Source organism: Frieseomelitta varia, unplaced genomic scaffold, assembly GCF_011392965.1.
Source record: "Frieseomelitta varia isolate USP_RPSP 00005682 unplaced genomic scaffold, Fvar_1.2 scaffold_926, whole genome shotgun sequence".
NCBI classification, from domain to species: domain Eukaryota; kingdom Metazoa; phylum Arthropoda; class Insecta; order Hymenoptera; family Apidae; genus Frieseomelitta; species Frieseomelitta varia.
This window is the reverse complement of record NW_025110730.1, coordinates 188,094-203,699: the sequence shown is the minus strand read 5'-3', so window position 1 is coordinate 203,699 and position 15,606 is coordinate 188,094. Positions and strand designations below refer to the sequence as shown.

The 15,606-nt window shown below is 32.3% G+C and overlaps 2 protein-coding genes across 8 annotated transcripts in view; one reads left to right on the top strand and one right to left on the bottom strand.

Moving 5' to 3' along the window:
* Positions 1-1,903: 1,903 nt before the first annotated feature.
* On the top strand, positions 1,904-13,979 carry LOC122537715 (alpha-tocopherol transfer protein-like). Of its 3 annotated transcripts, none has more exons than XR_006308678.1 (8): positions 1,904-2,258; positions 4,600-4,851; positions 6,920-7,011; positions 7,646-7,891; positions 9,333-9,527; positions 10,550-10,721; positions 12,472-12,580; positions 12,620-12,839. XR_006308678.1 is itself a non-coding variant. In XM_043671126.1 (8 exons), exons 2-7 carry the CDS (start codon positions 4,644-4,646, stop codon positions 12,507-12,509), a joined length of 951 nt encoding a protein of 316 aa, XP_043527061.1. In that variant the 5' UTR covers positions 1,904-2,258; positions 4,600-4,643; the 3' UTR covers positions 12,510-12,551; positions 13,841-13,979. The 3 variants fall into 3 exon arrangements, 2 of the variants coding, with proteins under 2 accessions (XP_043527061.1, XP_043527059.1); XM_043671126.1 differs by lacking the exon at positions 12,620-12,839 and adding an exon at positions 13,841-13,979 and having other exon boundaries at positions 12,472-12,551; XM_043671124.1 differs by having other exon boundaries at positions 12,472-12,839.
* The window catches only part of LOC122537716 (alpha-tocopherol transfer protein-like), a 31,020-nt gene continuing 28,441 nt past the window's right edge, over positions 13,028-15,606 (bottom strand). For all 5 annotated transcript variants that reach the window (XM_043671130.1, XM_043671128.1, XM_043671129.1 and 2 more), the window contains 3 exons: positions 14,666-15,216; positions 13,876-14,026; positions 13,028-13,652 (listed from right to left, as the gene is read on the bottom strand). In XM_043671130.1, the coding sequence (XP_043527065.1) occupies positions 13,624-13,652; positions 13,876-14,026; positions 14,666-15,216 (731 nt within the window). In that variant the 3' untranslated portion in view covers positions 13,028-13,623. The remainder of the gene's footprint in view (positions 13,653-13,875; positions 14,027-14,665; positions 15,217-15,606) is intronic.

The window sequence follows — 15,606 nt, the reverse complement described above, 5'->3', positions numbered from 1 at the left end:
ATTTTACCTAATTTTATAATTACTTTTGTCTTTGTTCGTTTCAATTCATTTCAAGATCAATCAATTTTTATGAGCTCCGTAAATCAATCGTGTCACACTAAAAGTTTAAGTGGTATTTTAATTTTAATCAAGCGTTTTAAGAATTTTAACGTTAGCCACAAAGTAATATAATCATATCTTTAGTATAATTATAACACGACTTGTGTGGAATGGAATTGAATTAGAATTAAAAATAACAAATAAAAAATGTATTATCACACCAATGATAATTATCGATTAAAAATATCAAGTTGTAAACAAGAAGACTTAATACTATACAGATATAAATTTACAGTCTTTTCGATATTGATAAAATTGAAATTTTTATCTATTTCGTCGTTTATGTTCCGAGATTTTAATGAACTGAATGCTGTTTTTAGAATTAATCTAGAAATAAATTAAACTTAAGTATAAATAAGTAAACGTTAAGTAATAATTAAGTATCGAGCAATATTTGTTTGTGAAAAATTATTTCAAGGGAAAAAAATCACTTGCTATTAATTTGAAAAAGTTATTTTAATCGATAACAAATAATAAGGAGTAATTAACAATGATTACTAAAGCTCTTAATTGGAATAATCAAACAATTAAACTGCGGATTTTTACGCTTTTGAAAATTTTTATATAATTAAATAGAGATTTATGTCACCCACTAATTTATTTTAATGAACACTCTACATATTTTAGGTTTCTTCCTCATATTATACGTATTTTCGCACTTTCAAATTTACCATGAATGCATAAAAATTCGCAGTTCAATCATAACTCACTAATTACGTTCTACAATGTAATCGAAATGTAAATATGATGTATCATAGTTGTTATTACTTTCAAGAAAGGCACAAACTGGTAGTTTTGTAGAAAGTCCGGCTATTTCATTTGCAACGACCTGATACAAAATTGATAAAATTAGATGTTCTAAAGAAAAGTGCGGCCTCTTTCACGTTTACATAACGGTTTCAAACTTGACTCGAGCTGTTCGGCTTAACTCGATTCTGAGCGCAATTCGAAACTGGGCCAAAAGGAAAGTTTACCTTACATGTAGTAGCGAGGCATAGAAATTTCTGTACCATGTGTGATCATGTCCTCATATTTCTAACTTCATCTTAACTAGGGAAGAACATAAAAAAGAGAGGAGAAACAAGTGAAAATAAGAAAAACCTTTATCTTGCAAATATTCTTTCTCATAAATATAATTTATCAACACTGAATCATTAATTATATATAAATATAATTTATTAATGCCGAATTAGTAACTAAACTTATTAATTATTTCTAAGACACTCGAAACAGGATTAGAAACTACGATGAAATGTTATTACAATACAAAATGAAATACTCATCTGATCAGAAACTGCTGCGCTGTTTCATACTATCTACTTTTCATTTCGTAATAGAAAATGAAACGTAGCTAGAAAATCATTCTACCCACTTGCTAAATGTGGTAACGAGTATTATATTATATTTTGAAATATCTTATCTAACTTGTCACTTTTGTACCTCCGAAATTTTGTCCAAATGCGCAACCATTTATTGTTTTAAATCTCCTTAACACCAGAACGTAGATCGCCCGCTCCTCTTCGGGGGTAAAATTGTTGAATCACAACAAAAATAAAATCAGGCAGCAACCCCAAAACCGTAGTAACGCGAAATCAACGATAATAGTCGATCGAATTGACGAGCAAAAGCAGAATGAAAGTTATGCAGGTCAGTTGTAACAACGATTCAGAACATTTGGAGCTAATTTGTTTAATTGATTTCAACGAAGGATGTGACTCCTCGTCGCGGATCCCACTGTCACGAACACAGGCAAGGTGGGAGAAACGCTTTCGCTTTCCATCCGATTTCCGACTTGCGAGTCTTGCTTCGAGACAGTCTTCACCAGTGTCTCGGCCACGTTGCATCCACCACGTTCAATCGGTCAACCTGTTCCTTTACTAACAGGTCAACTACTCCCTTCCAGGCTCACTCTCTCTCTCTCTCTCTCTCTCTCTCTCTCTCTCTCTCTCTCTCTCTCCGCCACGATCCTTGCAATCGATACCGCGTTCTTGGCAGAATCTTCTCGCGTACACACCGTGAAATGACTTCCCGCAGCATTGGGATGATATCGTAAGGTATTCCCACAAGAGAGATAAATTTCTCGAAGGAGAGACCACCGCTGAATTTTCCATCTTCGATCATCTCCCGACTGACTCTCCGGAGTAAGTGGACTGCTTCAGGTACGATGATTCGTTCGTTTTATTCCTTTCGATTTAACGTCAACGTTAATTTAACGGTGATTAGGACAGATTGAGATGTGAAGCTTTTAAATGAGCTTGACAAATAAATCATCCTTGTAGAAATCGTTGAATATTGATCATATTGACTCTATAAAGTGAGTGATAAAACATTTAGTAGAAAATAACTAAATAGAGACAAGGACACGCTGTGTATGATTTTTTTTTTTTAAATTACCATGAAATTCGGTGTTCTGCGCGTCATTTTCTTTGATGTTTTAAATATAAGTTATTTGTTCGTTGAGGAATTAAATATTAACGATATGTTTTAATTATATATAATATAATAAAATTAACGTATATAATAAATATTGTTTTTAATATAAAATAATATAAATATAAAATAACGTTAATGTAATAAATATTAACGATATATTTTAATTATATATAATATTAAAAAATTAATGTATATAATAAATATAATGTTTTTAATATAAAATAATATAAATATAAAATAACGTTAATATAATAAATATTAACGACGTATTTTGATTATATATAATATAATAAAATTAACGTATATAATAAATATTGTTTTTAATATAAAATAATATAAATATAAAATAATGTTAATGTAATAAATATTAACGACATATTTTAATTATATACAATATAATAAAATTAACGTATATAATAAATATTATGTTTTTAATATAAAATAATATAAATATAAAATAACATAATAAATATTAACGATATATTTTGATTATATATAATGTAATAAAAATCTGGCTTTGTGTAATATTATAAATTTTACATCTTGATTGTCATCATACATAATAGAATAATTATACAAGAGGAAAAGATACAATAAATAGATACTTGTTGATTTTTTCGAGAAGCGAAACTGGAAAATTTAAGAAATATTTAGTTTATCTCTAGTATGCTTTCTAAATTTTGTAGATAAATGACGTCTTTCATGGAATCCATTAGAAAAGGTCTATTTCGAAACCAAAAGATTGATTAAATTACAATATCCTGCACGATTTGAGAATCGTAAATGAGAATTCAATTGTGTCTGCACATTAAATATATACTTTCACTTATACTAATTAAGTCAATTGCATTAAGTAATTCATATAGGCAAACGCTACAATTACTCGACACAGTTTCTACAACATTAATGTATACTAGCTGTGTACATTTTCTAGATATCGTCTGGAGTGTTTAATTATCTTATCTGACAGCGAACTGTCGGATCAAGATTGAGTACATATAAATAAACGTTGCAAACAACAATCCTACGCACATTGCATTTCAACAATTTAATGGAAGCGAGAGTAAATGCTTGTTTTGTTGATAGTAGCTTCATATTTTCCTTGTGCATTGATTTAATATTTTGTTCGACGATAATTTGGTATTCCTTGACGACTGTACGAGTTTTCTTGCAATATTGTTTAAAATTAATGGTGACATTAAATAACAGTAATAATAACAAAGGGAAAGCTTCACGATTTATTTTGAACAAAGTTTAAATCAACAGTCAAATAGTTAGTGGTATTAAAAGTGCGCATTCGATTAAAAACGTATTTTCACACGTTCAAATAAAAATTGTGCAAATAGTGATCATAGGATTGTACACATCAAATAAACTCCGACAAATACCACTAGTCTGAATGACATTTGTATATTTGTTTTTCAAGCACACGTTTTCATCATATTTTTTCACAATATATTTCATAACATGTTCATTTTAACATATTTTTCAAACATACCATACCACATTTTCACTTTCTATTTATTACAAACATTTTCTTTTATCGATTTCATTAACGGGGGAATCGAAAGAAATCGCACAATATTTTGTTTGATTGAAAACTTTAAACGAACATGAAAGTGTACAATAATTCCTCTGTAACAAAAGAAGTGAAAAATGTTGTTCATTATTCTTTCCGAAAAACCAAAAAATTGCAAAAAAAAAGGAGACAATTATTAATCGATAAATTACCAGATCTTGTATTACTTTATGATTTCAACTCTTCAGTTTCAAATCTTCTGGCAATTCAACCAGTTCAATGTTTCAAACAACATCCTGTCGATCCGGAAAAAAAAAAAAAAAGAAAAAGAAAAAATACGAGGATCGACAGATCACATTCAATCTCCACCGACTCTTTTCGAGATATTCAAGTATAAACGTGCACGCATGGCATATAATTCACATACGAGTAACAGCAACCGATAACTCAGAAAAGAAATCATTGACAAGAATGTCTCGTATACATGCACGTTATACGTGTCTGTGCAATCTCTAAGTTTCTAACGAAAGTTATAAACGATTCCACAGATAGAGCTTCGCCGAGAGTTAAGACAGCCTTCGTCAACGATCCAATGGAGCGAGCGGGACAGGGAGAGCAGGATGTTTTCATCGTTACGATGAAATCGCGGGACTTGCCGCATTTGAAGATAGGCAGCTCTGTGTTAAAGGCCGAGTTCGACGACGGCGGTGACTTCTACGCCGAGAAGGCGAAGAACGAGCTGCGCGAGACGCCAGAGGTTGTCGAGCAGGCGTTGAAGGACTATAAGGCGATGCTCAAAGGTAACGGGACCGTTAGGAAATGGCAACCATGGTAGCGGGCCGTAATGTTGATTCCACGGCCATCTGAATGTTCGCTCGCGTGATCGCGAAACAGCGAGAAGTTGGGCGAGAAAGAGTTCATTCTGATAGTTCGTGACGTAGAAAAGTTAGGGTGGATAAGTGATACTCGGTGAATACGGGAACAGTACAGAGATAGGTTTGAGAATATTTTGTTCGCGAGTAGTTTCGTAGAAGATTAAAGTAGAGGAGATTTAATTCTTTCGTGGATGGAGACGACATTTGAGGAATTTGAAATCTGAAACGGATAAATTTTGAACACGTTACATACATAGCTGATTTATGAGCAGTTTGGTAAAAAGAGTGATTTGAAAAATTTATGAAGGATTTAGGACGAAGGAATAACGGATTCTTGACTTCTCAAGATTCTACTTTCGAGATATACGGGAAATTTATGCGAATTATAGAAGTGAACTTACGATTCTACGTAAAAATTGATGGAAGATGCTTGCCTTGAAAATTCAGAGACGATTTAAGAGGATTTTGCGTGAATCGGAGGAATATAATTAATATGTAGGCAAATTTATACGCAAATATGGTACGCAAATTTGGTAGAAACGTCTCGTTTCAAGAAATCACAGAGGATTTAAGAGAATTTTGCATGAATCGAAGGAATATAATTAAGTTTAACAACAGGTAGAAATGACTTGCCTCGAAAGTTTAGACAGGATTGAAGAGAATTTTGCGTGAATTCGAGGAGTATGTACATTGTACGTACAATACGAGTAAATTTATAAGTAGCTCCGCAGAAAGAAAAATTTGACGTTGCACCGATCGAATAAATACTACGTGGATCGATGTACGAATAAATCAACGAGTACTGAATTTTTAATACGTGAATGATTTGAACATTACGACAAATGGTAACGAGATACGAGTAAAAAAAGAGGGGGCTACAATTTTATTTAGAAACCCTGTTGGTTTCCTTGTCGTTGTATTGTAGATCGATTCAACTAGGAAAAGAGAGAAGAGAGGATATTCTTGTACGCGCGTGATTCATTAGGGCACAAAGGCGAGCAGCCTTCCCCGTGAAAATACTGAGCAAACACATCGTAATGCGGTGCTTTCCTCTGCTTGCTTTACACTTCAACCGACGATATTCTCTTTTACATTAAATCGAGGAAGATCGAGAATGCCGCGAGAAACGATTTCTCGTACGGGAAAGTGCTCGATAGGCTTTCGTTCATTGTCGTAGAATCCTTCGGGCTGTTCTTTGAACAGAAAATCTCAGAGAAGATAAGGAATGGAGAGGACAAAGTGCAAATTGGTTGCACTCGTTAATCTTGCTATCAGTCAAAAATTTAACGAGCTTTGCTCGATGTACGATAAATCGAATTCCATCGATCGTATATACGAGATTAATTAAGTATTAATCGACAAGATTAGAGATACCGGGAACCTTTTACGGAAATACGATTCTTACAAACGAATTATACTTTGAATTAGTACCGATAGTTACTGCCGATAGTTCCCGTAGCGGAGAAAGGAATGTCGCGACGTCGTTGCGATGGTATCACTCGATGGATTCACTTGACATGTTCAGAACCGGTCGAGTGAAAATGAAAATTTGAGGCTTCGTTAAATGTTCCTCGCAGCAACTTGAAAATCGACAAGAACAATCGATAGTTTGCCTTTTAATTTCTTGTTTCTTATTAATTAATTCGGTTGCTTTGTTTTTGATTTTCAATAAATACTCGTCGCAGACAGTGAAAAAAGAGAGAATTTGCCATTTTGTCTTAATAAATTTTTTTTATTCCAATAAATTTTTTCTGTTAAAAGAGAAACATTTTCTTAATCACTGAGGATCACGATATTAAATTCTCTGAAATCATAACGATGGCAAGAATTGCGTCGACCATTGTCGAGGATAATAAATAATTCAGGAGTGTAATAATATGTCGTTGTGATCAGGCAACCGCTTGTTTTGTCGCTTGAAATAACAGGCCGTCCTATGTAAAGAAACGATCAAATGTAATTGCACGTTTTGAATTGATTTGTGTCTCGCTTTTAGATGAACCTGACCTATACGTACCGGATGACGATGAATTTTGTCGGAAGTTTCTGCGGCCTTGCAAATGGTACTCGAAAAATGCCTTCGAACTGGTGAGGAAAATTCCATTTAATACACGTTTATTTATTGCTACTGGAATTCTATTTTATTATTTTATATAGATACTTGTGCAATTTCATATTTTTATGAACTAAAGTGAGGATTAAACGGAAATCTCTCGCGCTCAAAGTTATTATGACAAATATTTCATTCTGACAATATTTTTTTGAAATAGATAAGACAGATTATACTTATCGTTTTACATGTTTAAATTTTTCACAAAGAAAGAAATTGTTAGAAAATTCGAATAGCGCAGTTAAAATGCATCAGCTAAAAAATTGCGTCAATAGTTGGACCATTTATTTGAAAAGTGACGTAAGTTTCATTTTCTTTTGCTCTGAGATATTAAAGTGTTTCAGTTTCCATCGATTATGCCAATTCCATTCAGCAACGAAATTTCGATGAATATTTTAAGATTGAAATTACAAGTTGCTTATAAATAAAAACTCCACGTTAAAGTACTCACTTTAAAGAGAAACGATCCAGTTATTGTTGAGACTTTAGCAGTTGAATTTCAGATAGATAATTAAGAAGACTCTGCGCAGCGAGTATATTAATTATCAGAAGATGTCAGCTATTCAAATTAAATGAAGCTTCTACTGATCGACAATCATTTTAATTTCACAGATGAAAAGGTTTTACAAATTCAAGTTGAACAATCCACGCTACTGCCTTAATCTCCTACCTAGCAATGAGAAAAAGGTACTCTCTTCGGATATAGTGATACCGTTGCCAAATCGCATGGCGAATGGTTGTAGATTGTTGTTGATCAACTGTGGAAAAGTATGGAACCCAAAGGTCATCAGTACCGATGAAATCTTTCGATCGGTCATACTGTCGTTGGAAGCGGCCATAGCTGAACCCAGAACACAAGTATATTCAATTCAGTTTCTATTTTTACTTACTCAAAGTCATTCTTTCTATTTTTTCTTTTCTCCTTTTTTACATCGAATGAAAGTATCGACAAGTTTCGACATTTCATTAATATTCTCATAAAGTACTTTTCATCAGTTTAGATACTCCATTAATATTTTCTTAAAAATTTCTATAAAAATTGTAATTTTATAATTCGACTTTGGATTTCATTGACTATCTTTCTATTTATAATGACAGAAAAAGATAGAGAGTATATTTTCAATTAATTTCAATTCTTTCAGATAATTTTTAATAATTTTAATCATTTTTATAACGCGCGTACTGATTACAATTTCACCTTTCAATTTCGTTTCTCCAAAATTTTGAACTTTCCACCACAAATACATAAGAAACGCACGGTGAAAATGAAAGAAATTTTTGATGGAAGTACACGTGGCATAGAAATGGAAAAGTTTCCTGAAAGTATTTGTTGAATTTATAAAAGAAGACTAGCATCGTAAAGCGATTATGTGATAACTATAACTAAGGTCGTGACGCCGACCTTCCTGTTCGCATATTTAGTATTGTCATACCTCGTCATCGCATTCTAGTCAAATTCTCACGACACGCTGTCTATGATATCGACTTTCTGCATATTTTATATTCACGTATATTTATGTATAATATATATTATATTTTATATTACACACTCGGTATAACCATGACCTTATGAATAGCTTTCGATTTCATTCCAAAACTTTGTTTTGCAAATGTTTCTTTATATTCTGTTCTTTTCCTCCATTTTCTCTATTTTTACTTTTAACAATATATGTACTGTTCTACAATGTTCTACAATGTTCTCCTTTTTGTAATATATTATTTTTCTATTTTTTTCTATTTTTTTTTCTATCTTGTTTTATTTTTCTAATTTTTATTAGTTTATTTCTCTAGTTCTATTTTTCTACTTTTCATTATACTCTATTTTTTTCTTTTTTTGCTCTATTTTCTGCATTATGCTCTGTTTTCTTTTTATTCATTCAATTCTATTTTTTTCTTTTACCGTAAGCCGCGGCCTAAGAAAATCTTCTTTAATTTATTATCTATTTTTCTATATTCTATCCTTCATTTTACTTTCTTAAAATAATTTTCTCTCTATAAGATATTATTTTTTTATTTCTTCCATTTTTTCTGTATTCTGTTATATTTTATTGCTCTATTTTTCTACGTTATACTTGCCTCCTTTTATTACGTTTCATTCAATTGTAATGTTTTCTTTTGCCTTAAACTGCAGTTTAAGAAAATCTTTTCAGATTTATTCTTCATACTTCTCTCTTATTTTTCTCAATTCTGCATTTCTATGGTTTATAATTCTGGATCCTGTATTTCTCAACTTACATTCATCATTGTTTATTTTATAAATTTCTAATTCTATCGTCATGATTTTACGTGTTCTCTGCAGATCGCCGGAATTCACGTAATTTTAAATATGACTGGCTTGACATTGACCCACGTGACACACATCACCCCTAGTTTCGCCGCTTCGGTGACGGATTGGATACAGAGATGTTTACCCTGTCGACTGAAGGGCATTCATATAGTGAATCAACCCTTCATATTCAACATGATCTACGCCATCTTCAAACCCTTCCTTTTGGTACACGATATAAATTAATAATTTTTCCTAATCTTGCGAGATTCAAATACGATAAGTTCTTCATTTTTTATTCGAAAAAAAAAAAATTACCTTCGTGTCAAATATAATAAATATCACATATTTCTATATAATAATCTAATACTGACGTATAATATTTTAGTGAGATTCGAATCGTTCACTGGCCAAAGTGATTAATTTTATTTTTCCAATTTTTGAAAAAAATTGAAATTTTAGTGTCAAAGCAGTTGATTCGTTTTTAACCCTTTGAATGTTTAATCCGTGTTACAATATCCTACAGATATTTATAATCAATAATTGATTTGCTTACTAGAGATTCAGATAGATTTAAATTTAAATTACGACATTACAATAAATGTATCAAAATTTAACTCTCAGTATATTATTAATTTGACGTAATTTCAAGCACTCAAAAGAGAACTTCGTTCAAATAAATTTTCTCAATAATTAGACTTAATATCGCTAAATAAAATTTTTTTTTTATTATAGAATAATAAATAATTTATTTCAATGTAATTATGACATGCTGTTTTGTATGTTGTTAGACAGAAGCTACGTCTGTAATAATACAATTCATTCACTTCCTCTTTTAAATTTTAAAAAAGAATATCTATACTATTTTATCAATCTGTCTAACTTTTACTTCGTAGAGTTCATCAATTTGACAAATGAGCGGTTCAAGATAATCTCAATAGAATATTATGTATAACATATCGAAGAAAACAAGAATCCAGATGTAAATAAGTGTTAAATAGATTGGAAACTTAACAAAAAATTTGATTACGAAATAATTTGACCTATAGTTTTATTGTCTCGGAACTGGCTATAATTAATCTTCGAATACAATGGTCTAGACGAGTTCGATATAATAATGCTAATTTGAATTTCTTTAGCAGCCTTATTTCCTCGTTGAAATTCACCTAATTGACAATTCGGAATTTAAATTCAAATTTTCGACCGACAATTGAAATCTAATCGATTAACAATTCAAACTTTATTCGCAGGAAAAAACACGCAAAAGGCTTCATTTCCATGGCACGAACAGGGACTCTTTACTGTCCTTCATTGATGAAAACGTTTTGCCCGTGGAGTTCGGTGGCAAGTTCGAGATGCCGAAAGAATCGATTGGCCAAGGCATTTGCGACTATTTCTGCTGGTTCGACAAGGATTTCGAAGGTAATCCACTTCCCTTTACTTTCTGATTTTTGTTTGATTTCCCGATCAATAAGAAATAATTGCATGCTAATGTGCACTGCAATAGGCAAACAGCATGTGACCTTATTCGAGTTAAAGATAAAGGATCATATTAATAAAAGACATAAATTTTAAATTAACAAAAGACTAAAGTTTTACGAATCTTTTCTTAGCTATTAACTTCGAGCTGCAATCTTTCAATTCGAATGATTTGCTAAGATACTATCATTGGATTTAGAAGAAACAATCGCGTTGAACTGGAAAGATTTAATTTTAATCAAAACGCCTGTTATCTAGAAACAACAAACATTTTGCTCGTCCAATTGTTCTTATCTTTTTATAAATTTGATTTTAATTTTTTCTTAATTAAATTTTGATTTTATAATTTTTTATTTTATAATTTTATAATTTTAATTTTTGTTAAAAAAAACCGTGCGACGCGAAAGAGTCAATTCCCACAAGTAATTTATTAAAATTAATTTTATACATTAGTGTACAATATTAATTCATACGAAAGAAATGAAGTTTAAAGATATACCAAGATACAGTAAAGAAAATTGGAAATTTTCTGTTAAAAGAACCATGCAAATCGACCATTGCGTAAACAGATATTTTACAAGCGTGTGAAACCTGATTTTATGGGGCATTGGGTATTCTTACGACACTCTGTCGTGTTCGACTCTTTCGAGCAAAAAAAAAAAAAAAAAGTACAAGGGACTACTTCAACGAATTTCAATCTTTGAATACGGATCACAGCCGATATTCGTTTGCGTAATTACGCACGTGTATTACGACCAGCTATTGCATCGGGCACGACCTCTGTTACGTAATTGCACGTCGTATAATTTTCCGTCTATACAGAAAACGTTAATTACCGGGCCACGCAACTTCGTGCATTACGTAAAAGGATTAATACATCTTACATGCAACGAAATCGCGGTTGAGATTATTCTTAATCTTCGATTCTATCGTCCATTGTGTCAGCTTGACGCGTGTTTTCACTATTCCTGGAAATAGTGATGTTTTTCTGAGATTTACGTTGAATTAATGAAATTTTTGCTGATTCAACAGAATTTTAGCGAATTTCAAAAGATTCTATTTCGATCAAGCTGAAATTGTATCCCTTACGAACATCTGTTACGCTTGGAAAATATTAAATTAGAGAGACAGTAGAATTAATTTTGCAAATTGTACACTCGTTCTATTAATATTGATAGTGCAATTTTTTAAGATCTTTTTCAAGATTGTCAGATCAAGATTACAACTTATAAGATTAGTTTTCTTTTAACATGTGATTTGAAAACATTGTCAAAGGAAAATAGGTATCTTTCACTTAAAGGAGAGCAATAATTATTTTATTAATCGTTTCATAGTTTCTTGCTTTGGAAGATAACTTTCGACTTTAGTTGAAATAGAAGTTCTCCTTCTATGAAGATAGAATGAAATGGTTTGTTACACGATTTGATAAAGCAGCTTCCATCGCGGCCCGGTAACAAGAAACGAGCGAAAGAAACGGTTTATCCAGACTTGCGATTTGTGTTAATGGCAAGCTTATGTTAATACTATCCTTAACTGCAACAAATATTGCAAGTAGAATTAGGCTAATGATATTCCTCGACTGCTTATCGCGTTCTCCATTTCTTTCTTTTTTTTTTGTCTCGCATTAAATTTTCTACCAAACAGTCTAATTTGCGATAAACTCGTGTAAAATTTCAAATTTTCCTCGTTACAGTTGCCGCAAAATACGGATACGTCAGGACCACGGAATGACGAAGGACAAGGTGCAATGGTCGTTCAACTTGGAATTTGGAGGTAATCGAGAGTTTAAAGTAAAGTGATCGTTTACGTCGGAACGAAAAAAATACCGAAAAAAAAACCGGGGGTAACGGGTGATAAGAAATGGAAGAAATCGCGATCAAAGTAATCAAGCGAAATGGATCGACGATCTCGCGCCGGATAAAATTTACTTTATAATCTAAAATACAATACGTGAACTTCGAGCGTATCGAAATGATAACAAAGTTGATAACTTGTAATTACTTTCTTCTTTTTGTTTCTTTTATCGGAGATGAATAAATTTTTTTGAATGACTGGACAATGTACAATAAACATGATTATTTATCGTTCAATGACTGAATTAAATCTCACAATTGGTAGAAAAACAATCATAAACGCTGGTGGCTGTATGTCTGTATAGAATGAAAAGATCTCAGTCGAGGAACATTTAGTAGAAAAAAGTTGGTGAGCAATTATTGTTCGTAATTATTATTTTTCTCTTCTTTTTTTTCTAACGCATTAAGCAAGTTAATTTTGTAAGCATATTCCCTTACGATAGACCCTCGATGTTTAACAATAAATTAATTAACAACTAAATTTATACGGAACATATCAGCTGGTAAATTCTTCTAAAGTCTCGGAGGATTCTCCAGTTAAGCCACGTTCCGTTTTCAACAAGTTTACAACATTCTATTAAAATATCGGAATATCAAATATCAAAAGGACATAAAAAAATAAATATCGCTGTAACATCATGTAAAATTATTCTAATCTTCAGTGTATAAAATCCTGCTGGTGACACAATCGGTCTTCCGCTATAGTAGTAAACGATAAATCAAAGACTACGCATACTAACGAAATGAAACAACTTGTCTATTAACTTTCCATTCGTATTTTGCAAAAAAAAAAAAAAAATACACTAGTTAACTAGAGACCAATTTATAATCGTCTATAAACAAACAGATAGGCCGTATGTCGAATCTGGATCAACACCTTGTTGGAAGAATTCACAGCCGTCGTCGTTGCTCGAAAAATCGTTCAGATTATCGATTTTCGACCGAGCAATCGTCATTCTTTGTCCTCACGTAGAGACTTGAAGGCGCATGAATTATTTGTTATAGCCGTACGAGTTGATCGCTGAAAAAGAAAAAGAAATAGAAACAGATAAACAAGTTACAGATACATTCTTCGTGTGCGTGCGTCTCTTTTAGGATTTCGCAATTTTGTTAAATTTTCAATCACGACACTGTCGATCACTTTTAAGTAATTCTTTCATCATAAAAAGATAATGCGCGATGAAATATTATCTTTCGAACGATCGAAAGATGACAATTGCTACGTTTTAATTTGTTTCACGTACCGTCGAATTCGTTATCGCACATTAGTAACCATTCCAACCACTGTTTTCCCTCGACACGTGGAATATCAATGTCCCCGCCATAAGCAATGGGTAAACACTTTGGCGAGATGTATTGGTGCAACGATTTGCGATCTGTTCCGTGGAAGATGAGCTGAAACAATCAAATCGTGTAATAAAGGTCACGTTTCTCGTTTGTAATATTTAATACAATGAAACTACTAACGACGAAAACTTTATTTAAGAATTACTTGGAATATCCAATTAACATTTTTATTTGGGGATCCTAAAATAATGATATTTGCAATTTAAAGAATCGAAATCGATCTATTTCCTTCGTCACTGTTCAATTTTACAAAATTACTGTAGAAATTATTTATAATTATAATATAAAATTGTATAATGATAATTATTATATCTTAATCTAATATATTAATATCTTTCTACCAAAAAATTAATTACAAAATTACACTTGGATTGAACTGAAGCCTAAAACTATTTATTTAATTTTATGAAGACATCACAGAAATTGTAATAATAATAATAATAATAATGATAATACATGTATAGATACATGTACATGTCTTCCTTTAGGAATCCAAAAAAACAGAATTACATTTGCACTTTGAGGAATTGAAATTCAAAGTTACTGATTTGCCACTCATCGCAATTATAGAAGCTTCTTGTCAAATTGAAATCACTAAGATCAACTTGTCTTCATTGATTAATTTAATTTCATAGTTACAGAAATTCCGATTCGCGCAGTAACGTTCGAAGAAACGTCTCGACTCACCCTGCGCCTCAGTTTCTCCCTCAAGATCGGCTTGAACAACGCGAACACCATGTTGAACACGTACGGTTGATTGACAATGTGAATGTTCTTAACTCTGATCGGTACCGAGTCTTGCAACCAATCGATTATCCTCTTGGCGATCGCCGGCGTGAACTGCCAAGCCTGTTGAAGTGTGAGCCCGTCCATATCGAAAATAACCACAACGCCGGCGATTTGCGTGGCTGGCTCCAAGATGGCGGCCTCCAGAAAGAAAACGCAGCCCTTGAATATTTCGTCTAGGCTGCACTTGTTGTGCTTCCATCTTTTCCCAATTTCGATCACCAACATCCTTCGTCCGTATTGGTCCCGTAGTGGCAACACGACCAGAATGTTCTGCTCGAATATGTTCTTCTCTCGACTGGGTCTCAGGTCGTTGTATATGTCGGCATGCTTCACCTTGAAGCTGTAGTAATTCTTCACGAGATTGAACGCGGACTCTGGATAGTATTTGCACGGCCTGAGGAACCGAATCAGCCAGGTATCGATATCCGGCCACTTCAAGTTGGTTTCGCCTGCGAGGGAAATTTCATTATCTTTAATTTCTTCTCTTGACTCCTTCTTTTTTTTTTGTCGTTACCAGTTCGATTATGATTGAGAGATTTAGGGTGGAGGATCGAAGATTAATCTTCAAAGGTGTTTTCTTTTTTTTTTATTTAAATGGTGTTTGTAGAATTTTAAGATTAGTGATAATAAGAATAAAATAGAATTTTGCACGTTCTATGGGAAATGCAATGATGCTGCAATTAGGAGTATAAAATACGTAATTAGTATAAAAAATAAATAATTAATTTCTTCTCTTGACTCCTTTTTTTTTTGTTTTGTCGTTACCAGTTCGATTATGATTGAGAGATTTAGGGTGGAGGATCGAAGATTAATCTTCAAAGGTGTTTTCTTTTTTTTTT